This window comes from Gorilla gorilla, chromosome 20 (genome assembly GCF_029281585.2).
Source record: "Gorilla gorilla gorilla isolate KB3781 chromosome 20, NHGRI_mGorGor1-v2.1_pri, whole genome shotgun sequence".
NCBI lineage: Eukaryota > Metazoa > Chordata > Mammalia > Primates > Hominidae > Gorilla > Gorilla gorilla.
In genome coordinates, this window is record NC_073244.2 from 10,669,529 (window position 1) to 10,693,895 (window position 24,367).

The 24,367-nt window shown below is 49.6% G+C and overlaps 1 protein-coding gene across 2 annotated transcripts; it reads right to left on the reverse strand.

Moving 5' to 3' along the window:
- Positions 1-11,387: 11,387 nt before the first annotated feature.
- Positions 11,388-23,208, reverse strand: ARRDC5 (arrestin domain containing 5). Of its 2 annotated transcripts, XM_031004403.3 has the most exons (4): positions 22,885-23,194; positions 18,385-18,508; positions 17,091-17,238; positions 11,388-11,962 (listed from the first exon to the last, which is right to left on the reverse strand). In XM_031004403.3, the coding sequence occupies exons 1-4, from the start codon at positions 23,177-23,179 to the stop codon at positions 11,435-11,437; spliced, it is 1,095 nt and encodes a 364-aa protein (XP_030860263.2). In that variant the 5' UTR covers positions 23,180-23,194; the 3' UTR covers positions 11,388-11,434. The 2 variants fall into 2 exon arrangements, with proteins under 2 accessions (XP_030860263.2, XP_018870488.2); XM_019014943.4 differs by lacking the exon at positions 18,385-18,508 and having other exon boundaries at positions 17,091-17,296; positions 22,885-23,208.
- Positions 23,209-24,367: the final 1,159 nt, after the last annotated feature.

Below are 24,367 nucleotides of genomic sequence, written 5' to 3' on the forward strand. Positions count from 1 at the left end.
ACAACACGGTGAAACCATGTCTCTACTAAAAATACAAAAAATCAGCCCGGTGTGGTGGCGGGTGCCTGTAATCCCAGCCACTTGGGAGGCCAAGGCATGAGAATTGCTTGAACCCAGGGCAGGGGTGGAGGTTGCGGTGAGCCAAGATCGCGCCACTGCATTCCAGCCTTGGCAAGACAGCAAGACTCTGTCTCAAAACAACAATAACAACAAACAACAACAAGACAACAACAACACCAACAACAAAACAGCAGAGGCCGGGCGCCATGGCTCATGCTTATAATCCCAGCACTTTGGGAAGCTGAGGTGGGCAGATCGTTTGAGCCCAGGAGCTTGAGGTTGCAGTGAGCTATGATCGCGCCACTGCACTCCAGCCTGAGACTGGAGCGTGACTCCAACTCAAAACAAAATAATAATAATAATAATAATAATAATAATAAATTAATAAACATCAGAAGTGGGATTCTCATGCATAGCATTTACTATCAGATATATTATCTGATAGTAATATATCGGATAGAGACAGAGCGACACTCAACTCAAAACAAAATAATAACAATAATAATTAATTAATAAACATCAGAAGTGGGATTCTCATGCATAGCATTTACTATCAGATATATTAACTCCACAGAGGCCTCCAAGTATATACTGTACAGTGTAGCTCTCAACCAGGGGTGAGTCTGTCCTTCAGGGCCCATGGGGTGATGTCTGGGGACATTTGTGGTTGTCATGACTGGGGGTTGCTCCTGATATGGAGTGGGTGGGGGCCAGGGATGCTGCTCGGCACCCTTCAGTACCCAGGATGGCCTTGCCGCAGAGAAGGAACCCACCCCTAATGTACAGTTATGCGCGGTGGCTCACGCCTGTAATCCCAGCACTTTGGGAGGCCGAGGCAGGCAGATCACTCGAGGTCAGGAGTTTGAGACCAGCCTGGCCAATATGGCGAAACCCTGTCTCTACTAAAAATATAAAAATTAGCCGGCCGTGGTGGCACGCGCCTGTAATCCCAGCTACTCAGGAGACCGAGCCAGGAGAATCGCTTGAACCTGGGAGATGGAGGTTGCAGTGAGCCGAGATCACACAACTGCACTCCACCCTCGTCGACAGAGTGAGACTCTGTCTCAAAAATACATACATACTATACATACATACATACATACATACATACATACATACATTTCCCATCCTGGGGTCGTTCATATCAGCCTAACTGTCAGAGTTTAGGCAAGCAGTGAGTATTCACAGTGGTTCACATCACCGGTTTGGTTGAACTGGTTTCGAGTCCTGGCTCTGCAGTGAGTTTGCTGTGTGACCTTGGGCAAATCAATGAACCTCTCTGATCCTCAGTTCCTGGGCATTGGTAGTGGTATCTTCCTCATGGTTGCTGTCTGGACTACATGAAATGATGCAGGTAACTGGCTTAAGACAGTGTCATGCTCAAAGTGAGGGCCCAAGAAATGTGACCTAGATCACTATTGTTACTATTCAAGCCACAAACATTTCTTCCTTTTTTTTTTTTTTTTGAGACAGAGTCTCGCTTTGTTGCCCAAGCTGGAGTGCAGAACCTCTGCCTCCTGGGTTCAAGCCATTCTCCTGCCTCAGCCTCCCAAGTAGCTGGGATTACAGACATGTACCACCACACCTGGCTAACTTTTGTTTTTGTTTTTGTTTTTCAATGTTTCCAGTTTCTTTTTTTTTATTATTATTATACTTTAAATTCTAGGGTACATGTGCACAACGTGCAGGTTTGTTACATATGTATACATGTGCCATGTTGGTGTGCTGCACCCATTAACTCGTCATTTACATTAAGTATACCTCCTAATGCTATCCGTCCCCCCTCCCCTCACCCCATGACAGGCCCGGGTGTGTGATGTTCCCCTTCCTGTGTCCACGTGTTCTCATTGTTCAATTCCCACCTATAATTTTTGTATTTTTAGTAGAAACGGGGTTTCACCATGTTGGCCAGGCTGTCCTGAACTCCCGACCTCAGGTGATCTGCCTGCCTCGGCTTCCCAAAGTGCTGGGATTACAGGCGTGAGCCACCTTGCCTGGCCTAGGAAATTTAAAATTAACATTTGTGGCCAGGTGTGGTGGCTCACACCTGTAATCCCAGCACTTTGGGAGGCCAAGATGGGAGCATCACTTGAGGTCAGGAGTTCAAAACCAGCCTGGACAACACAGTGAGACCCCCATCTCTATTTGAAAAAAATAAAATAAAAAATAAAATAAAATTACATTTGTGGCTCTCATGATCACTAGCATTGGCTTAGAGGAAGAAATAGACATGAATTGACTGAATGTGGTGGCTCTTGTCTGTAATCACAACAGTTTGGGAGGCTGAGGCAGGAGGATTGCTTGATCCCATGAGTTCAAGACCAGCCTGGGCAACATCGAAAGACCACATCTCTACAAGAAACTTTTCTTTTTTTTTTTTGAGATGGAGTCTCGCTCTGTCACCCAGGCTGGAGTGCAGTGGCACGATGTCGGCTCACTGCAACCTCCGCCTCCCAGGTTCAAGCAATTCTCCTGCCTCAGCCTCCCGAGTAGCTGGGACTACAGGTACCCACCACCATGCCCGGCTAATTTTTTGTATTTTTAGGAGAGAGGGGATTTCACCATATTGGCCAGGCTGGTCTTGAACTCCTGACCTCGTGATCCGCCAGCCTCAGCCGCCCAAAGTGCTGGGATTACAGGCGTGAGCCACCGCACCCGGCCATACGAGAAAAATTTAAAAAGAAGTAGATGCTGGGTGCCGTGGCTTACGCCTGTAATCCCAGCACTTTGGGAGGCAGAGGCGGAGGGATCATGAGGTCAGGAGTTCGAGACCAGCCTGGCCAATATGGTGAAACCCTGTCTCTACAAAAAATACAAAAATTAGCCAGGCATGGTGGCGGGTGCCTGTAATCCCAGCTACTCAGGAGGCTGAGGCAGGAGAATCAGTTGAACTGGGGAGGCAGAGGTTGCAGTGAGCCGACATCGTGCCACTGCACTCCAGCCTGGGTGACAGAGCGAGACTCTGTCTCAAAAAAAAAAAAAAGAGAGAGAGACATGAATCCGGTGGGGCGCAATGGCTTATGCCTGTAATCACAGCACTTTGGGAGGCCAAGGCGGGCAGATCACTTGAAGTCAGAAGTTTGAGACCAGCCTGGCCAACATGGCGAAACCCTGTCTCTACTAAAAATACAAAAATTAGGCGGGCATGGTGGCATCCACCTGTAATCCCAGCTACTCAGAAGACTGAGGCAGGAGAATCACTTGAACCCGGGAGGCGGAGGTTACAGTGAGCCGAGATCGCGGCACTGCACTCTAGCCTGGGTAACAGAGCGAAACTCCATCTCAAAAAAAAACAAAAATGCAATTGTGGCTGGCGGCAGTGGGTCACACCTGTAATCCCAGCACTCTGGGAGGCCGAAGCAGGCGGATCACTTGAGGTCAGGAGTTTGAGACCATCCTGGCTAACGTGGTGAAACCCCGTCTCTACCAAAAAATACAAAAATTAGCTGGGCACGGTGGCTTGCACCTGTAATCCTAGCTACTAGCTACTAGGGAGGCTGAGGTGTGAGGATCGGATTGCTTGAATCTGGGGGGCAGAGGTTACAGTGAGCCAAGATCGTGCCACTCTACTCCAGCCTGGTCAACAGAGTGAGACCCTGTCTCAGAAAAAAAAAAAAAAAAAAAAAAAAAAAGGCAATTGTTATTAAACTTCGAGATCTTGAAAAAAGAAAAAAGAACAAAATGCAATTGTCATTACAGCAGTCTGTTTTCTTTATCTTTTTTTTTTTTTTGAGACGGAGTCTCACTCTGTTGCCCAGGCTGGAGTGCAGTGGCGTGATCTCAGCTCACTGCAAGCTCCGCCTCCCGGGTTCACTCCATTCTCCTGCCTCAGCCTCTGGAGTAGCTGGGATTACAGGCACCTGCCACTACAGCTGGCCAATTTTTTTGTATTTTTAGTAGAGATGGGGTTTTACTGTGTTAGCCAGGATGGTCTTGAACTCCTGACCTCATGATCCACCCACCTTGGCCTCCCAAAGTGCCGAGATTACAGGCATGAGCCACCACGCCCGGCCAGCAGTCTCTTTTTTCTGTTTCTTTCTTTTTTTTTTTTTTTTGAGACGGAGTCTCGCTTTGTTGCCCAGGCTGGAGTACAGTGGCGTGATCTCAGCTCACCGCAAGCTCCACTTCCCGGGTTCACGCCATTCTTGTGCCTCAGCCTCTTGAGCAGCTGTATTTTTTGTATTTTTAGTAGAGACGGGGTTTCACCATGTTAGCCAGGATGGTCTTGAACTCCTGACCTCGTGATTCACCTGCCTTGGCCTCCCAAACTGCTGAGATTACAGGTGTGAGCCACCGCACCTGGCCCAGCAGTCTCTTTTTTCAAAATCCCTCTGTGGGTGTCACCTGGCCCCAGGCTTGCTCCAGCAACACTAGTCTACTTTCAGTTCCATGCTCCTGTCATGTTCCCTTATATGCCAGGCCTTTGCACAGGCTGTTCCCTCTGCCTGGCACACTCTTCCCTGTTTTCTGCCTAGCCAACTGTGCGAATCCTTCAGATCTCATTTCAAGCACTGCTTCCTTAGGAAAGCTTTCGTGGAGCTCTGATAATGAGCCGCTATGCATCTGTCCAATGGGGAATGTGGCAGAGAAGCCTTTTGACACTTTAGTGGTAGAATTTGTTGATTCATTTCTGTTTCTTTTTTTTTGAGACGCAGTTTCACTCTTGTTGCCCAGGCTGGAGTGCAGTGACACGACCTTGGCTCACTGCAATCTCCGCCTCCCGGGTTCAAGCGATTCTCCTGCCTCAACCTCCCGAGTAGCTGGGATTACAGGCGCCCGCCACCACGCCCTGCTAATTTTTTGTATTATTAGTAGGCACAGGATTTCACCATGTTGGCCAGACTGGTCTCCAACTCCTGACCTCAGGTGATCCGCTGGTCTCAGCCTCCCAAAGTGCTGAGATTACAGGCGTGAGCCACCACCCCCGGCATTTTTTTTTCTTTTTTTTTTGAGACAGAGTCTCTGTCACCCTGACTGGAGTGCAGTGGTGTGATCTCAGCTCACTGCAACCTTTGGCTACTGGGTTTAAGGGATTCTCGTGCCTCAGCCTCCTGAGTAGCTGGGATTACAGGTGTGCACCACCATGCCTGGATAATTTTTGTATTTTTAGTAGAGACAGGGTTTCGCCATGTTGGCCAGGCTGGTCTCACACTCCTGACCTCAAGTGATCCGATCGCCTCGGCCTCCCAAAGTGCTGGGCAACAGATAGAGATCCTGTCTGTAAGAAAACAGTACAACACAAAAAAACTAAGTGTCTTGGCTGGGTGCGGTGGCTCACACCTGTAATCCCAGCACTCTGGGAGGCCGAGGCCTGCAGACCATGTGAGGTTGGGAGTTCGAGACCAGCGTGACCAACATGGAGAAACCCCGTTTCTACTAAAAATACAAAATTAGCCTGGTTTGGTGGTGCATGCCTATAATCCCAGCTACTCGCGAGGCTGAGGCAGGAGAATTGCTTGAACCCAGGAGGCAGAGGTTGTGGTGAGCCGAGATCATGCCATTGCACTCCAACCTGGGCAACAAGAGTGAAACTCCTTCTCAAAAACAAAAACAAAAAAGACTAGGCGTGGTGGCTCATGCCTGTAATCCCAGCAGTTTGGGAGGCTGAGGCAGGCAGATCACGAGGTCAGGAGATTGAGACCATCCTGGCCAACATGGTGAAACCGTGTCTCTACTAAAAATACAAAAATTAGCTGGGTGTGGTGGCAGGTGCCTGTAATCCCAACTACTAGGGAGGCTGAGGCAGGAGAATCGCTTGAACCTGGGAGGCGGAGGTTGCAGTGAGCCGAGATTGCACTACTGCACTCCAGCCTGGGCAACAGAGCAAGACTTCGTCTTAAATAAATAAATTAATTAATTAAGTGTCTTGGTCCCACCCTATGGAGAGGCTGGGTTTTCCGGAATCTGCTGGAATGTGGCAGGGGCCACTAAATGCAAATGTGTCATGGCTGCAGGGTTGACAGACACCCTGCAGCAAGAGGGAGGGAGGTACCAGTATGTTGCAGTTGGAAGGTGGCTGGAGAAGTATTTCAGGGCCATTCCCCCAAGAAGACAAACCCTGGACCAGTCTTTTTAAAACTTAATTTAATTTAATTTTAGTATTATAAAGAAAAATTAAAAAACAGGCCGGGCACGGGGGCTCACGCCTGTAATCCCAGCACTTCGGGAGGTCGAGGCGGGCGGATCACGAGGTCAGGAGCTCGAGACCATCCTGGCTAACATGGTGAAACCCCATCTCTACTAAAAATACAAAAAAAATTAGCCAGGCATGGCGGCGGGCGCCTGTAGTCCCAGCTACTCGGGAGGCTGAGGCAGGAGAATGGCTTGAACCCGGGAGGCGGAGCTTGCAGTGAGCCGAGATCCCGCCACTGCACTCCAGCCTGGGCGACAGAGCAAGACTCCGTCTCAAAAAAAAAGACAAAGAAAAATTAAAAACTAGACACAGGGTCTCCCTATGTTGGCCAGGCTGGTCTCAAACTCCTAACCTCAAGACATCTGCCCACCTTGGCCTCCCAAAGTGCTGGGATTACAGGCACGAGCCACAGTGCCCAGCCTCAGCCGCTGTTTCATTTCAGCCATGCAGGGCCTTGCAGGCGAAGCCAGGCCTTTTGGATTTTACTTCAAATGCTGTAGGGACCTGATGGAGATTTTCAGTGAGGGAACAGGATGGCCTTTTTCATGTTGAGAGTCCTTTTGTTGCTCCAGGAATACAATTGACAGGTAAAATCCAGGATGCCCAATTAAATCAGAATTGCAGATAAACAATACATTTTTTTTGAGACAGAGTTTTGTGCACTATCTCTCTCTCTCTCTCTCTCTCTCTCTATATATATATATATTTTTTTTTTGAGACAGAGTTTTGCTCTTGTCATCTAGGCTGGAGTGCAGTGGTGCGACCTTGGCTCACTGCAATCTCCGCCTCCCAGATTCAAGCAATTCTCCTGCCTCAGCCTCCCGAGTAGCTGGGATTACAGGCGCCCGCCACCACGCCCTGCTAATTTTTTGTATTTTTAGTAGGCACGGGGTTTCACCATGTTGGCCAGACTGGTCTGCAACTCCTGACCTCAGGTGATCCACTCGTCTCAGCCTCCCAAAGTGCTGGGACTACAGGCGTGAGCCACCGCCCCTGGCATTTTTTTTTTTTTTTTTTTTTTGAGACAGAGTCTCACTCTATTGCCCAAATTGGAGTGGAGTGGCGTGATCTCAGCTCACTGCAACCTTCACCTCCCGAGTTCAAGCGATTCTCCTGCCTCAGCCTCCTGAGTAGCTGGGATTACAGGCATACGCCACCACGCCCAGCTAATTTTTGTATTTTTAGTAGAGACAGGGTTTCGCCGTGTTGGCCAGGCTGGTCTCACACTCCTAACCTCAAGTGATCCGCCCACCTCGGCCTCCCAAAGTGCTGGGCGGCAGATCGAGATCCTGTTTCTAAGAAAACTAAAACAGTACAACACAAAAAAATTCTGATTTAATTGGGCATCCTGGATTTTACCTGTCAATTGTATTCCTGGAGCAACAAAAGGACTCTGAACATGAAAAAGGCCATCCTGTTCCCTCACTGAAAATCTCCATCAGGTCCCTACAGCATTTGAAGTAAAATCCAAAAGGCCTGGCTTCGCCTGCAAGGCCCTGCATGGCTGAAATGAAACAGCGGCTGAGGCTGGGTGCAGTGGCTCACGTCTGTAATCCCAGCACTCTGGGAGGCCAAGGCCTGCAGACCGTGTGAGGTCGGGAGTTCGAGACCAGCCTGACCAACATGGAGAAACCCCATTTCTACTAAAAATACAAAATTAGCCAGGTGTGGTGGCACATGCCTTTAATACCAGCTACTCGGGAGGCTGAGGCAGCAGAATTGCTTCAACTGAGGAGGCGGAGGTTGTGGTGAGCCGAGATCACGCCATTGCACTCCAGCCTGGGCAACAAGAGCGAAACTCCATCTCAAAAAAAAAAAAAAAAAAAGGTCCAGGCACAGTGGCTCGTGCCTGTAATCCCAGCACTTTGGGAGCCTGAGGCAGGCAGATCACGAGGTCAGGAGATTGAGACCAGCCTGGCCAACATGGTGAAACCGTGTCTCTACTAAAAATACAAAAATTAGCTGGGTGTGGTGGCAGGTGCCTGTAATCCCAACTACTAGGGAGGCTGAGGCAGGAGAATCGCTTGAACCTGGGAGGCGGAGGTTGCAGTGAGCCGAGATTGCACTACTGCACTCCAGCCTGGGCAACAGAGCAAGACTTCGTCTTAAATAAATAAATTAATTAATTAAGTGTCTTGGTCCCACCCTATGGAGAGGCTGGGTTTTCCGGAATCTGCTGGAATGTGGCAGGGGCCACTATTTAAGTGCAAATGTGTCATGGCTGCAGGGTTGACAGACACCCTGCAGCAAGAGGGAGGGAGGTACCAGTATGTTGCAGTTGGAAGGTGGCTGGAGAAGTATTTCAGGGCCATTCCCCCAAGAAGACAAACCCTGGACCAGTCTTTTTAAAACTTAATTTAATTTAATTTTAGTATTATAAAGAAAAATTAAAAAACAGGCCGGGCACGGGGGCTCACGCCTGTAATCCCAGCACTTTGGGAGGCCGAGGTGGGCGGATCACAAGGTCAGGAGATCGAGACCATCCTGGCTAACATGGTGAAACCCCGTCTCTACTAAAAATACAAAAAAAAATTAGCCAGGCGTGGTGGCGGGCGCCTGTAGTCCCAGCTACTCGGGAGGCTGAGGCAGGAGAATGTCATGAACCCGGGAGGCGTAGCTTGCATTGAGCCGAGACTGCGCCACTCCACTCTAGCCTGGGCAACAGAGCGAGACTCCGTCTCAAAAAAAAAAAAAAAGAAAGAAAGAAAAATTAAAAACTAGACACAGGGTCTCGCTATGTTGGCCAGGCTGGTCTCAAACTCCTAACCTCAAGACATCTGCCCATCTTGGCCTCCCAAAGTGCTGGGATTACAGGCACAAGCCGCCGTGCCCAGCCTCAGCCGCTGTTTCCTTTCAGCCATGCAGGCCCTTGCAGGCAAAGCCAGGACTTTTGGATTTTACTTCAAATGCTGTAGGGACCTGATGGAGGAACGGGATGGCCTGTTTGGTGTTGAGAGTCCTCTTGTTGCTCCAGGAATACAATTGCCAGGGAAAATCCAGGATGCCCAATTAAATCAGAATTGCAGATAAACAATACATTTTTTTTGAGATGGAGTTTTGCGTGCTTTCTCTCTCTCTCCCTATATATGTATACATATATATATTTTTTGAGACGGAGTTTTGCTCTTGTCACCTAAGCTGGAGTGCAGTGGTGCGATCTTGGCTCACTGCAACCTCTGCCTACCAGGTTCAAGCGATTCTCCTGCCTCAGCCTCCCGAGTAGCTGGGATTACAGGTGCCTGCCACCATGCCTGGCTAATTTTTGTATTTTTTGTAGAGATGGGTTTTCTCCATGTTGGCCAGGAAGGTCTCGACCTCCTGACCTCAAGTGATCTACCTGCCTCAGCCTCCCGAAGTGCTGGGATTACAGATGTGAGCCACTGCGCCTGGCCATCAATGAATGATTTTTAAGCATAAGTATATCCCAAATATTGCATGGGATATACTTATACTAAATATTTCTATCATTCCTCTGAAATCCAATTTAGGTCGGGCACGGTGTCCCAGGAGGCTAAGGCAGGAGAATCGCTTGAATCCTGGAGGTGGAGGTTGCAGTGAGCCAAGATCAAACCACTGCACTCCAGCCTGGGAGACAGAGGGAGACTCCGTCTCAAAAACAACACAAAACCAAAAAAGGTGGACAGAGAAGGGTAGAGGCAGGGGACGGGGAGAAGTGGGAGATTCTGGGCAGTGTGGAGACCGAGCCCCTCTGGCTTATTGATGGGTTGCACATGGGCAGATGGCACAGGCTCATCACTAGGAAGACTTTGGCATTGATCCTAAGTGCGGGGGAGGAAGCCGAAGCTGCTGTAGGCAGAGGAGACACAGGATCCGACTCAGGTATGAGACCCACAGAGCAGCCCCGGGGCTCAACAGCAACCTCTGTGAATTACACCAGCACACAGTTTCTCCCCCTGTGTACTGTGATATTGTGGGTGGCTTTTTTTTTTTTTTTTTTTTTTTTTTTTGAGACAGCGTCTTGCTCTGTCACCCAGGCTGGAGTGCAGTAGCACGATCATGGCTCACTTCAGCCTCGATCTCCCAGACTCAAGTGATCCTCCAGCCTCAGCCTCCCTAATAGCTGGGACTACAGGTGTGTGCCGCTACAGCCAGCTAATTTTTCATATATATATATATATACATATATATATTTAGACTGACTCTTGCACTGTCACCCAGGCTGGAGTGCAGTGAGGTGATCTCAGCTCACTGCAACCTCAGCCTCCCAGGTTCAAGAGATTCTCCTGCCTCAGACTCCTGAGTAGCTGGGATTACAGGTGCACAACATCATGCCCGGATAATTTTTCTTTTTTTTTTTTTTTTGAGATGGAATCTTGCACTGTCACCTAGTCTGGAGTGCAGTGGCACGATCTCGGTTCACTGCAAGCTCCACCTCCCAGGTTCGCGCCATTCTCCTGCCTCAGCCTCCCAAGTAGCTGGGACTACAGGCATCCACCACCGTGCCTGGCTAATTTTGTTTTTGTATTTTTAGTAGAGATGGGGTTTCACCGTGTTAGCCAGGATGGTCTTGCCTGACCTTGTGATTTGCCTGCCTTGGCCCCCCAAAGTGCTGGGCTGGGTGTGAGTCACCGTGCCCGGCCAGTTTTTCTTTTTTTCTTTTTTTTTTTTTTTTGTAGAGATGGGGGTCTCACAATGTTGCCCAGGCTGGTCTCAAACTCCTGGTCTCAAGTGATTCTCCTGCCATGGCCTCCTAAAGTCCTGGGATTACAGGAATGAGCCACCATGCTCAGCCCCCTTGGTACTGTTGACATTCAGGATAAACAATTCCTGATTGTGGGGGCCGTCCTGGACACTGCAGGGTGCTGAACATCGTCCCTGGCCTCCACCCTCTCCACGCCAATAAGACTCTTCTCCCCCGATCCCCTGCAGTTGTGACAGCCAATACAACCAGACATCAGCAGAGGGGAGAATTCTCCCCAAGTAGGACCCCTGGTCTTGGCACTGTGAGACCCCATTAGGCTGGGGCAGACTCAGGGTGGAAAAGGCAGGTTATGCCGGGTTTGGGTCCTGGGAGACCTTCCCGGTTTCCTTTGTCCATTCCAGGCATTCAGTGATAGTTCTAGGGAGGGGAGACACGGATACCTAAACCGCTAGAGCTCGGGGAGGTTGCAGACAACCTGTTGCCCACTCCTCGACTCATCTGAGAGTCACCTGTGCAAGAGAGAAGGCTTCCTCCCGGTAGAGACTAATAAAGCTTTTAATATTTAAAAGTTTGGGCACTTAATTCTGGTGATCTGGGTTCACGGGTAACACTCCGTCCTCTGACAGCTGGCAGATGCCAGAGTCCACTGAGGCGCTGGTGATGATGATGGGAACTTTGGCCTTGAGGCTGGTCAGGGACCAGGGCAGGTGCACGGTGGTGACCAGCTCGTAGCGAGTGTGCATGATCTCACCGTCCTGCGTGCTGCTGCTCACGGACAGCAGCAACGGCAGGTTGAAGGTGCTGACAACCTTGGTGGTGTTGAAGCGGGTCACGGGGGTGTTGGCCTCCTGCCTCAGAAGCTCGCTGCTGTCCAGCCGAGACCGCCGCTCTGCACTGGGCGTGAAGCCCTCGTACTGTATGTGGGCGTACAGGGCGAATACGACCGTCTTGATGCATTTGCTGGTCTGGTTGTTGATCTCTGTTGTGAAGACGACCTTCTCTCCTGGCGTGAAGGTGTTCTTTTCCATCTGGATTTGCAAGCAGACAGTGCCCTGGCGGCAGCAGTTGTAGGAGACTTTCTCCTCAGCCTCCATGAACAAGGGGTTCTAGAAGAGGAGGATGTGGGGGAACAGACAACCGTGAGGGACCAGGACCACAAAATCCACTTGCCTGCCTGATCCACCCTGGGAACTCCTCAAAGTCTGTGGGGCTGGCTGGGCACAATAGCTCACGCCTATAATCCCAACACCTTGGGAGGCCGAGGCGGGAGGATCACCATGTCAGGAGTTCGAGACCAGCCTGACCAACATGGCGAAACCCCGTCTCTACTAAAAATAACAAAAATTAGCTGAGCATGATGGAGCATGCCTGTAATCCCAGCTACTCAGGAGGCTGAGGCAGGAGAATCTCTTGAACCTGGGAGGTGGAGGTTGCAGTGAGCCGAGATCATGTGATTGCACTTCAGCCAGGGCTACAGAGCAAAACTCCGTCTCAAAAAAAGAAAAAGCCTCTGGGGCTTTGGGGGCTCTCCTAGGAAGAGGCATTAAGATGGAATCTGGAAGCCTAGGGATTTTGCAGTCAAAAACCTGGAGTCATCTCCCATCTCCCAGCATGTTTTGTTTTTTGTTTTTTGTATTTTTTTGGAGACAAAGTCTTGCTCTGTTGCCCAGGCTGGAGTGGAGTGGCGTGATCTCGGCTCAGTGCAACCTCTGCCTCCCGGGTTCAAGTGATTCTCTTGCCTCAGCCTCCCGAGTTCACACCCAGCTAATTTTTGTATTTTTAGTAGACATGGAGTTTCGCCATGTTGGCCAGGCTGGTCATGAACTCCTGACCTCAGGTGATCTGCCCACCTCGGCCTCCCAAAGTGCTGGGATTACAGGCATGAGCCACCGTGCTTGGCCTCTCCCAGTGTCCTTGGAGCAAGGCCATTTACCATTCTGAATATCAATTTCTCCTCCTCTCCTCTCTTGCTTTTTTTTTTTTTTCTTTTTTCTGAGACAGAGTCTCGTTCTGTTGCCCAGGCTGGAGTGCAGTGGCACGGTCTTGGCTTACTGCAACCTCCGCCTCCCGGGTTCACGTGATTCTTCTGCCTCAGCCTCCTGAGTAGCTGGGATTACAGGCGCACGCCACCACACCCAGCTAATTTTTTGTGTATTTTTAGTAGAGACAGGGTTTCACTATGTTGGCCAGACTGGTCTTGAACTCCTGACCTCGTGATCCGCCCGCCTCGGCCTACCAAAGTGCTGGGATTACAGACATGAGCCACTGCATCCGGCATTTTTTTTTTTTAATGCAGCCTGGAGTGCAGTGGTGCACTCATGGCTCACTGCAGACTTGACCTCCTGGGCTCAAGTGATCCTCCCCCATCAGCCTCCCAAGTAGCAGGGACCACAGGCATGTGTGCCACCACACCCCAGCTTTTTTTTTTTTGAAAGAAGGTCTCACTGTGTTGTCCAGGCTAGTCTCAAACTCCTGGGCTCAAGCAGTCCTCCCACCTCAGCCTCCCAAAGTGCTGGGATTACAGGCATGAGCCACCGTGCCCGGCCTGCTTTTATTTTTAAAAAGTTGATTGCAACATAGCAAATTGTTATTTCTGATATTTTTATTCTACTTGTTGCCTGTTCTGCTCTTTTATCTTAATATAAAAAAATGGTTGCAACCTGCTAAATTGATTTTTTGTGATATTGCCTATTTAGATTCTTGCCTATTCTTTCATTTTATAAAAATATGGCCAGGCGCTCCCAGCATTTCAGGAGGCTGAGCGGGTGGATCATGAGGTCAAGAGATCAAGACCATCCTGGCCAACTTGGTGAAACCCCGTCTCTACTAAAAATACAAAAATTAGCCGGGCATGATGGCAGGCGTCTGCAATCCCAGCTACTCTGGAGGCTGAGGCAGGAGAATCACTGGAATCTGGGAGGTGGAGGTTGAAGTTAGCTGAGATCGCGCCACTGCACTCCAGTCTGGCGAAAGAGCAAGACTCCGTCTCAAAATATATATATATATATATATATATAAAATAATATAATATATATATTATATTATTACTATATATAACATATTATATTATTAAAATATATATATTATATTATATATAATATGTTATAATAATATAACATATTATATATATATTATATATATATAGCCAGGCGCAGTGGCTCACACCTGTAATCCCAGCACTTTGGGGGGCCGAGGCAGGAGGATCACCTGAGGTCGGGAGTTCGAGACCAGCCTGGCCAACGTGGTGAAACCCCATCTCTACTAAAAATACAAAAGTTGGCCGGGTGTGATGGATGGCGCGCAACTGTAATCCCAGCTACTCAGGAGGCTGAGGCAGGAGAATCACTTGAACCTGGGAGACTGAGGTTGCAGTGAGGCTGAGATCCAGCCCTGCACTCCAGCCTGAGCAACAGAGTGAGACTCTGTCTCAAAAAAAAAAAAAAAGAAAAGAAAAGAAAAGAAAAGAAAATGCTTGTATTCCACCAAATGGATTTTTGCAACCCACGACTGGGTTCTGACCTGTGGTTTGAAAAACATTGCTGGCTGGGCATGGTGGCTCACGCCTGTAATCCCAGCACTTTGGGGAGGCCAAGGGGGGAGGATCACTGGAGCCCAGAAGTTCAAGACCAGCCTGGGCAACATAGTGAGACCCTGTCTCCAAAAAAAAAAAAAAAAAACCAAAAAGGAAGGCCGGGTGCGGTGGCTCACCCCTGTAATCCCAGCACTTTGGGAGGCTGAGGTGGGTGGATCATGAGGTCAGGAGATTGAGACCATCCAGGCTAACAGGGTGAAACCCCATCTCTACTAAAAATACAAAAAAAAAAAAAAAATAGCCAGGCGTGGTGGTGGGCGCCTGTAGTCCCAGCTACTTGGGAGGCTGAGGCAGGAGAATGGCGTGAACCCGGGAGGCAGAGGTTACAGTGAGCCGAGATAGCGCCACTACACTCCAGTCTGGGCGACAGAGCAAGACTCTGCCTAAAAAAAAAAAAAGAGGAGAAGAAGAAGAAGAAAGAAGAAGAAGACGGCCGGTGCGGTGGCTCACACCTGTAATCCCAGCACTTTGGGAGGCTGATGCGGGTGGATCACGAGGTCAGGAGATTGAGACCATCCTGGCTAACACGGTGAAACCCCGTCTCTACTAAAAATACAAAAATAATTAGCCGGGCTTGGTGGCGGGCGCCTGCAGTCCCAGCTACTCGGGAGGCTGAGGCAGGAGAATGGCATGAACCCGGGAGGCAGAGCTTGCAGTGAGCCGAGATCGCGCCACTGCACTCCAGCCTGGGCGACACAGCGAGACTCTGTCTCAAAAAAAAAAAAAAAAAAAAAAAAGGAGAAGGAGAAGAAGAAGAAGAAGAAGAGGAAGAAAATCATACTGCAGGAAGTCAGGTATGTTTCCTTTTTGAGAACTCAGGCAGACCCTTGACCCCCTCTGACCTCACCTCCCACTTTTCTGCCTCTGGCTTCTCTTCAGCCTTCTCAGGAGCAGCTGGAGCTCCCCCTCCTCTCCTGAAGGTTAATTGAATCTGGTTACATTGTAAATCCCTGCAGTCTTATTCGAAAATTCGTAGCATGCGTTAGGACCCTGCAGGTGTGAAAGAACCTGCTGCCCTAACTCCAGACAAAGCTGGTATTTCTGTCCTGGTCCTGAAGGAGGTATCAGGAGGTGCCAAGAGCTACCAATGTCCCTTTATTTCCAAATGAGCTATTACATTTTTTTTTTTTTTAATAGTGGTACCGGCTAGGAGCGGTGGCTAACGCCTGTAATCCCAGCACTTTGGGAGGCCTAGGCAGGCGGATCACCTGAAGTCAGGAGTTTAAGACCAGCCTGGCCAATATGTGGAAACTCCATCTTTACTAAAAAATACAAAAATTAGCTGGGCGTGGTGGTGGGTACTTCTAATCCCAGCTACTCGGGAGGATGAGGCAGGAGAATCACTTGAACCTGGGAGGCAGAGGTTGTATTGAGCCAAGATTGCGCCACTGCACTCCCGCCTGGGTGACAAAGTGAGACTCCGTCTCAAAAAAAAAAAAAAAAAAAAAGAAAGAAAGAAAAAGGAAAAAAAAATGCCAGCCCTCTGACATTTGTCGTCCTGTCCCAATGCTCTGATGACAAATGACTCCCTGGAGACGTGAAGTGACTTTGGCCAACGTCCCTCCTCCCACCTCGACTTCCGCCTCTGCACCTGGACTCGGGAAGGGATCCAGAACGAGTCCTTCACTCAGCCAAGCGGAGGCTGCACTGCCCGTCCTTCTCCTGGACTGAGGCCACCACCTCTATTGTCTGGGAGCTCCAAGGTCAGTGCTGGAGGGCCACTGAGTGTACATGCCTCTCTCCCACCCTGAGGGTCACCCTGTGGGGCCTCTTCTTGGCTTTTCCCCAGGGTTGTGTCTCCCTCTTGACAAGTGGACATTTGGGCCATTCTCCTGGGTGGGGCCGTCCTGGGCACTGCAGGGTGCTGAGCAGCGTCCCTGGCCTCCTCCCACTCCATGCCAGGAGCACCCCCCAAGTCGAGACAACCACAGATGTCTCCAGACATTGCCAAATGTCCCTTATGGGGATAAAACAGCCACAGTTGAAAACCACTGGCTTAGTTCCTGCCCTTGTTTCTTTTCTAAAAAAAATGTTGGCCTGGCATGGTGGCTCACACCTGTAATCCCAGCACTTTGGGAGGCCAAGGCAGGCGGATCACCTGAGGTCGGGAGTTTGACACCAGCCTTGCCAACATGGCGAAACCCTGTCTCTACTAAAAATACAAAAATTAGCTGGGCATGGTGGTGCACGTCTGTAATCCCAGTTACTCAGGAGGCTGAGGCAGGAGAATCGCTTGAACCTGGGAGGCGGAGGTTACAGTGAGCCGAGATCATGCCTCTGCACTTCAGCCTGGTGACAGAGCGAGACTGCATCTCAAAAAAAAAAAAAAATATATATATATATATATATATTTACACACACACACACATATACATATATATATATAATTTTATTTTAGAGACAGGGTCTCACTCTGTCGCCCAGGCTGGAGTGCAGTGGTGCAAACATGGCTCACTGCAGCCTTGACCTCCAGCTGCCCTAAGGTTTCTGACTCACCTTTTGTGAAATCTCGGGGCCTGGGAAGCTGCCAACACCCTTCCCTTCTCCCCATGGGACCTTCTCTGTCCCCTGCCCGCCCACCTTCCCTCTTCCTCCTTGGAGCTTGGAGATTGTTCCCACCTCCGCCTTTCCCCCATTGGTACCTGGAATGGGGTTTCTTTGTGGAAGGTGGAAGTTCCTTGAACCAATAAGTACATCCTCTTCTTGGCTAAAATGTGTTCCCTGCCCATGCAGGAAGCTTGTATGAAATAGAAGACATGGCCAAATTTGCTGGTGAAGGTAGAAGGAAGCCTGGGAGGTAAGTTGAAATGGAAGTCAAAGGTGTGGCTGCCTGCACTTAACCAATTATCTGAAAGCAAAACACACCGATGCCATCAGACGGTTCTAGAATCTTTTTTTCTTCTTCTTCTTTTTTTTTTTTGCTTTATTTTTATATTTATTTATTTTTGAGACACGGTCTCACTCTGTTGCCCAGTCTGGAGTATAGTGGTGTGATCTCAGCTCACAGCAACCTCTGCCTCCTAGGTTCAAGCGATTCTCCTGCCTCAGCCTCCCGAGTGGCTGCGATTACAGGCGTGCACCACCACACCTGGCTAATTTTTATATTTTTGACAGAGATGGGGTTCTGTCATGTTGTCCATGTTGGTCTTGAACTCCTGGCCTCCGGCGATCCGCCTGTCTCGCCCTCCCAAAGTGCTGGGGTTACAGGCGTGAGCCACTGCACCTGGCCTTTTTTTGCTTGATTTATTGTTTTGGCATGGAGGCGGGTTCTGGGCTTGGCTTGTCTGTCACTCCTGAGTTAAACTGAGCTCTATGTTTTTAGGACCTGCTGGGCCTATAAATATCAGGTCGCAGCTGGGCTGGAGTGGGATGCCCTGGGGTGGGTGACATGCCTGGAGTTGTCACCCGAAACCACTGAAGGGCTCTTGCATATCCCTGCCCTGAGCCTGAGAAAGTGGAAGTCAGGCCTTCAGGGTTCAACAAATATATCTTTTTTTTTTCTTTTTGTAGGGACAAAGTCTGGCTCTGTCGCTTAGGCTGCAGTGCAGTGGTGTGATCATAGCTCACTGCAGCCTCCAACTCCTGAGATCAAGTGATCCTCCCACCTCAGCCTCCAGAAGAGCTGGGACTACAGGCCCATGCCACCATGCCTGGCTAATTTTTAAATTTCTGGTAGAGACAGGGTCTTGCTATGTTTCCCAGGCTGGTCTTGAACTTCTGGCCACAAGCAGTCCTCCTGCCTCACTCTCCCAAAAGTGCTGGGATAATAGGCACAAACTGGCTGGGCCCAGTGGCTCACGCCTGCAATCCCAGCACTTTGGGAGGCCAAGGCGGGCGGATCACCTGAGGTCAGGAGTTTGAGACCAACCTGGCCAAAATGGCGAAACCCAATCTCTACTAAAAATACAAAAATTAGCCGGGTGTGGTGGCACACACCTGTAGTTCCAGGTACTCAGGAGGCTGAGATGGGAGGATAGCTTGAACGTGCGAGGCGGAGGTTGCAGTGAGCCGAGATCATGCCACTGTACTCCAGCCTGGGTGACAGAGCGAGACGCCGTCTCTAAAAATAAATAAATAAATAAATAAATAAATAAATAAATAAATAAATAAACAAAGTAGTACGTGAGGCAGAGAAAACTTTTGCCCTCATAGAGCTTGACCTTCAGTGCATGGTATACAGTGGGTGCTTAATACATATTGATTGACCAACTGAGTGATGGTCTAGGAAGCAGACTCTCACACAACTGCCATTTCCATGACCTTTGTTTCATTTTCCTTCTTGCACTTCTCGAAAATCCTCTTAGCATTTGTATCTTTCCTGGCCCATGGCAATCCCAAAGATACTAGGGACCCTGTCTCTTTCTTTCTTTTTTGTTTTTTTGAGACAGAATCTCACTCTGTCACCCAGGCTGGAGTGCAGTGGCGTGATCCTGGCTCACTGCAACCTCTGCCTCCTAGGTTCAAGCAATTCTCCTGCCTCAGCCTCCTGAGTAGCTGGAATTACAGGTGTGCACCACCACGCCTGGCTAATTTTTGTATTTTTAGTAGAGATGGGGTTTCACCATGTTGGCCAGGCTGGTCTCGAACTCCTGACCTCAGATAATCCACCTGCCTTGGCCTCCCAAAGGGCTGGGATTACAGGCATAAGCCATCGGGCGGGCTTGGCCTTTTTTTTTTTTTTTTGAGACAGGAGGGTCTCACTTTGTCACTCAGCCTGGACCTCTTGGGCTCAAGTGATCCTCTTGCCTCAGCGCCCCAAGTAGCTGGGACTACAGGTGCGTGCCACCACACCTGGCTAATTTTTGTATTTTTCATAGAGATGGGGTTTTGCCATGTTGGTCAGGCTGGTCTTGAACTTGTGACCTCAGGAGATCTGCCCACCCAGCCTCCCAAAGTGCTGGGACTACAGGCGTGAGCCACCGTGCCCGGCCCAGGCTGTGTTTTTTTCATCACTGCGGCATCCCCAGCACCTAGCACGGTGTTTGTGCACAGTAGGCACTCAATAAATGTTTATTAAATAAATGAAAAACCTGGAACAGGCATGGCGGCTCACACCTGTCATCCCAGCACTTTGGGAGGCCGAGGCGGGCAGATCACGAGGTCAGGAGATCGAGACCATCCTGGCAAACACGGTGAAACCCCGTCTCTAATAAACAAAATACAAAAAATTAGCTGGGCGTGGTGGCGGGTGCCTGTAGTCCCAGCTACTCGGGAGGCCAAGGCAGGAGAATGGCATGAACCCCGGGAGGCGGAGCTTGCAGTGAGCCGAGATCGTGCCACTGCACTCCAGCCTGGGCGACAGAGTGAGACTCCATCTCAAAAAAAAAATGTTTATTAAATAAATGAAAAACCTGGGATGGGCATGGTGGCTCATGCCTGTAATCCCAGCACTTTGGGAGGCTGAGGTGGGGCAGATCAGCTGAGGTCAAAAGTTTGAGACCAGCCTGGCCAACATGGTGAAACCCCGTGTCTACTAAAAATACAAAAAATTAGTAGGACATAGTGACATGCGCCTGTAATCCCAGCTATGCAGGAGGCTGGGGCAGGAGAATCGCTTGAACCCAGGAGGTGGAGGTTGCAGTGAGCTGAGATCACGCCGTGGCACTCCAGCCTGGGTGCCAGAGTAAAGACTGTCTCTTAAAAAAAGAACTAGCGGCCGGGCGCGGTGGCTCACGCCTGTAATCCCAGCACTTTGGGAGGCCGAGGCGGGTGGATCATGAGGTCAGGAGATCGAGACCATCCTCGTTAACACGGTGAAACCCCGTCTCTACTAAAAAAAAAAAAAAAAAAAACAAATTAGCCAGGTGCGGTGGCGGGCACCTGTAGTCCCAGCTACTCAGGAGGCTGAGGCAGGAGAATGGCGAGAACCCAGGAGGCGGAGCTTGCAGTGAGCCAAGATTGCACCACTGCACTCCACGCTGGGCGACAGAGGAGACTCCGTCTCCAAAAAAGTAAATAAATAAAAGAAAAGAAAACAACTAGCAACATTTTTTTTTTGAGACTGAATCTCACTCTGTTGCCCAGGCTGGAGTGCAGTGGTGCAATCTTGGCTCACTGCAACCTCCGCTTTCTGGGTTCAACCGATTGTCCCGCCTCAGCCTCCCAAGTAGCTGGCACTACAGGTGTGTGCCACCACTCCTGGCTAATTTTTGTATTTCTTAGTAGAGACAAGGTTTCACCATGTTGGCCAGGCTGGTCTTGAACTCTTGTCCTCAGGTGATCTGCCCGCCTTGGCCTCCCAAAGTGCTGGGATAACAGGTGTGAGCCACCGTGCCTGGTCAGAAATAGCAATTTTTAAGCATTTACTGTATACCTGGCATTATTCTAAGCCCTTTATGTGCCATTAAATCATTAAGTCCTTAACGCAATCTTATGAAATAGGACCTCTTCCTACTCCCATTTTATAGATTGGTTAACTGAGAGCCAGAGAGGTCACATAATTGCTCAGTATTAGTGTCTGGTAAGTTGACATTTGTCCCCAGGATATTTGCATGGCTGCAGTCCCTCCTGTCACTCAGTTCTGTGCTTGGTTGTCCCCTCTTTGCAGAGTACTCCTCTGGTGGAACAGACCATCTCATCTAAATTTTTAAAGTCTAAAATGGCCAGGCGTGGTGGCTCACGCCTGTAATCCCAGCACTTTGGGAGGCCGAGGTGGGCGGATCACCTGAGGTCGGGAGTGCAAGACCAGCCTGACCAACATGGAGAAATCCCGTCTCTACTAAAAATACAAAATTAGCTGGGAATGGTGGCACGCGCCTGTAGTTCCAGCTACTCGGGAGGCTGAGGCGGGACAATCGGTTGAACCCAGGAGGCAGAGGTTGCAGTGAGCCAAGATTATGCCACTGCACTCCAGCCTGGGCAACGAGTGAGATTCAGTCTCAAAAAAAAAAAAAAAAAAATTGCTAGTTCTTTTTTTAAGAGACAGTCATTTGAACCCAGGAGGTTGCGGTGAGCCGAGATTGCGCCATTGCACTCCAGCCTGGGCAGCGAGAGCAAAACTCCGTCTCAAAAAAACAAAAACAAAAAATAAACAAAAATTAGCCAAGCATGGTGCCATGTGCCTGTGGTCTCAGCTACTCAGGAGGCTGAGGTGAGAGGATCGCTTATGCCAGAGAGGCTGGGGCTGCAGTGAGTTTTGATCACAACACTGCCCTCTAGCCTGGGCAACAGAGCGAGGCCCTGTCTCAAAAATAAATATATAAGCCAGGCCTGGTGGCTCATGCCTGTAATCCCAGTACTTTGGGAGGCCGAGGTGGGCGGATCACGAGGTCAGGAGTTCGAGACCAGCCTGGCCAACGTGGTGAAACCCTGCCTCTACTAAAAATACCAAAAATTGCTGGGCGTGGTTGCGGGTGCCTGTAATCCCAGCTACTCAGGAGGCTGAGGCAGGAGAATCGTTTGAACCCGGGAGGCGGAGCTTGCAGCGAGCCGAGATGGTGCCACTTCACTCCAGCCTGGGAAGCAGGGCGAGACTGTGTCTCAAAAAATAGATAAATAAATAAATAAGATACAAATAAATACAGAAATAAATTAAATTAAATTACACTTTGTTCAGCCAAGTGTTGGCCACGTGTTCTGCTTGACTGCTTAATACCCAGGAATATCCCCACAAACACATTTTGCAAAGGACATATAATTCCCCCAACAACTCAGCAGACTCTCTGACATTTGTTCAGATTTCAGATCTGACCTGGTGGAACTGGGGACTAGTTATTCCTTGTCTGGAAGGTCTCCCTAGCTCTTCTACCTCCACTATCTTTCTTTTTTTGAGAGGGAATCTCGCTCCGTCACCCAGGCTGGCATGCTGTGGTGCGATCTCAGCTTACTGGAACCTCCCCTTCACGAGTTCAAGTGATTCTCTTGCTTCAGCCTCACAAGTAGCTGAGATTACAGGCATGTGCCAGCACGCCCAGCTAATTTTTTGGTATTTTTTGGCAGAGATGGGGTTTCGCTATATTGGCCAGGCTGGTCTCAAACTCCTGACCTCAAGTGATCCACCTGCCTCGGCCTCTCAAAGTGCTGGAATTACAGGCATGAACCACTGTGCCTGGCCCACCTCCACTGTCTCTCCCCATGAATACAGGACTGCCTACTTTATCTCCTGGGGTTTTGCTGTCAGAGTGAAACTTATCTGTAAAAGAATAAGACTTCTCAGAGGCCTCTCAAAGGCAGTTGTTGGATTCAGCATTTTCCAAGGAGACTACTTTGAACCTTCATTTTGAATAGCTGGGTTCCAATCAGCTCCTTATGTCTTGTTATTTTTGCGTTTTGTGTATCTGATGGTCATTGTTCTTCATGGCTTCCCTCCTAGGGAGAAATCAGGCCACTCCCTATTTCTGATAGCCCTAGAGTTTTGTTGATTGACTCTCGGATGTGTTTATTTTCCAGACCCAGGTTCCTGTCATGGCTAGGGGTGGCTGCTGGCCTCATCCTTACCCTCCACTGGGAATGTCTTTGTCTTATGCACGTAGTCTGCCTTGTTGTTGCAAATAACATTTCTGCTATAATCACGGGATGCCCCGGCTTCTTCACTCCATTCGACGTAACCCCTTCCCACAAGCTCCACCTTCACTATGGGGTCCACCAGGGTGCTGTTCAGGGTTAAGATCACCTGCCCTTTTATGCTGGAGCCAGCCAGGTAGATTCTATCCTTGGGCAGCACTAATTCGATCGACTTCACCACAGACATGGGGGGTTGGTGGGTAGAGAGACATTCCTCTCCCTCCCCCATGTCCCTGAAATTCCCGGTTCCTTGGCCCTAGTGAGGTAATCCATCTATGACATCACTCAGCTCAGAGTTCCGGGAAGTGGGGACCCCAGTGGCCAGGAGGGGAGGCAAAACTGTTGTTTAGGGTGGGTGGTTGATTGGGAAACCTGTAGTCCTCACTGGTTCTTTTTCACTGGTTCTTTTTTTTTTTTTTTTTGAGATGGAGTCTCACCCTGTAGCCCAGGCTGGAGTGCAGGGGCGCCATCTTGGCTCACTGCAACCTCCGCCTCATGGGTTCAAGCGATTCTCCTGCCTCAGCCTCCTGAGTAGCTGGGACCACAGGTGCATGCCAGCATGCCCAGCTAATTTTTTGGTAGAGACAGAGTTTCACTGTGTTAGCCAGGATGGTCTCGATCTCCTGACGTCGTGATCCACCCGCCTCAGCCTCCCAAAGTGTTGGGATTGCAGGCGTGAGCCACTGCACCTGGCCTTTTTCTTTTTTTGAGACAAAGTCTCATTCTGTCACCCAGGCTGGAGTGTAGTGGCGCGATCTCGGCTCACTGCCACATCTGCCTCCCGGGTTCAAGCAATTCTCCTGCTTCAGCCTCCTGAGTAGCTGGAATTACAGGCATGCACCATCACCATACTTTGCTAAATTTTTTTTGGTATTTTTATTTATTTTATTTTTATTTTTTGAGATGGTCTCACTGTGTCAGCCAGACTGGAGTGCAATGGTGTGATCTCGGCTCACTGCAACCTCTGCCTCCTGGGTTCCAGCGATTCTCCCACCTCAGCCTCTTGAGTACCTGAGATTACAGGCAAGTGCCACTGCAACTAGCTAATTTTTGTATTTTTAGTAGAGACAGGGTTTCACCATGTTGGCCAGGCTGGTCTCGAACTTGTGGCCTCACATGATTCACCTGCCTTGGCCTCCAAAGTGCTGGGATTACAGGCGTGAGCCACTGTGCCCAGGTGCATACACACTCATTTTCATCTTAAAGACTCTACATTTATATTGGTCTATAATGGAAAAAACAGAGATATGGCCAGGACCTGACATCTGGTGCGCACTGAAGTTGATCAGGGCATTGTGTGCTTAATCTGAACATCGACACCATCAGGAAGCAGCAACTCCCTGCATGATTGACATTTCTCTTTTTTTTTGAGGTGGAGTCTCACTCCGTTGCCCAGGCTGGAGTGCAGTGGCGTGAT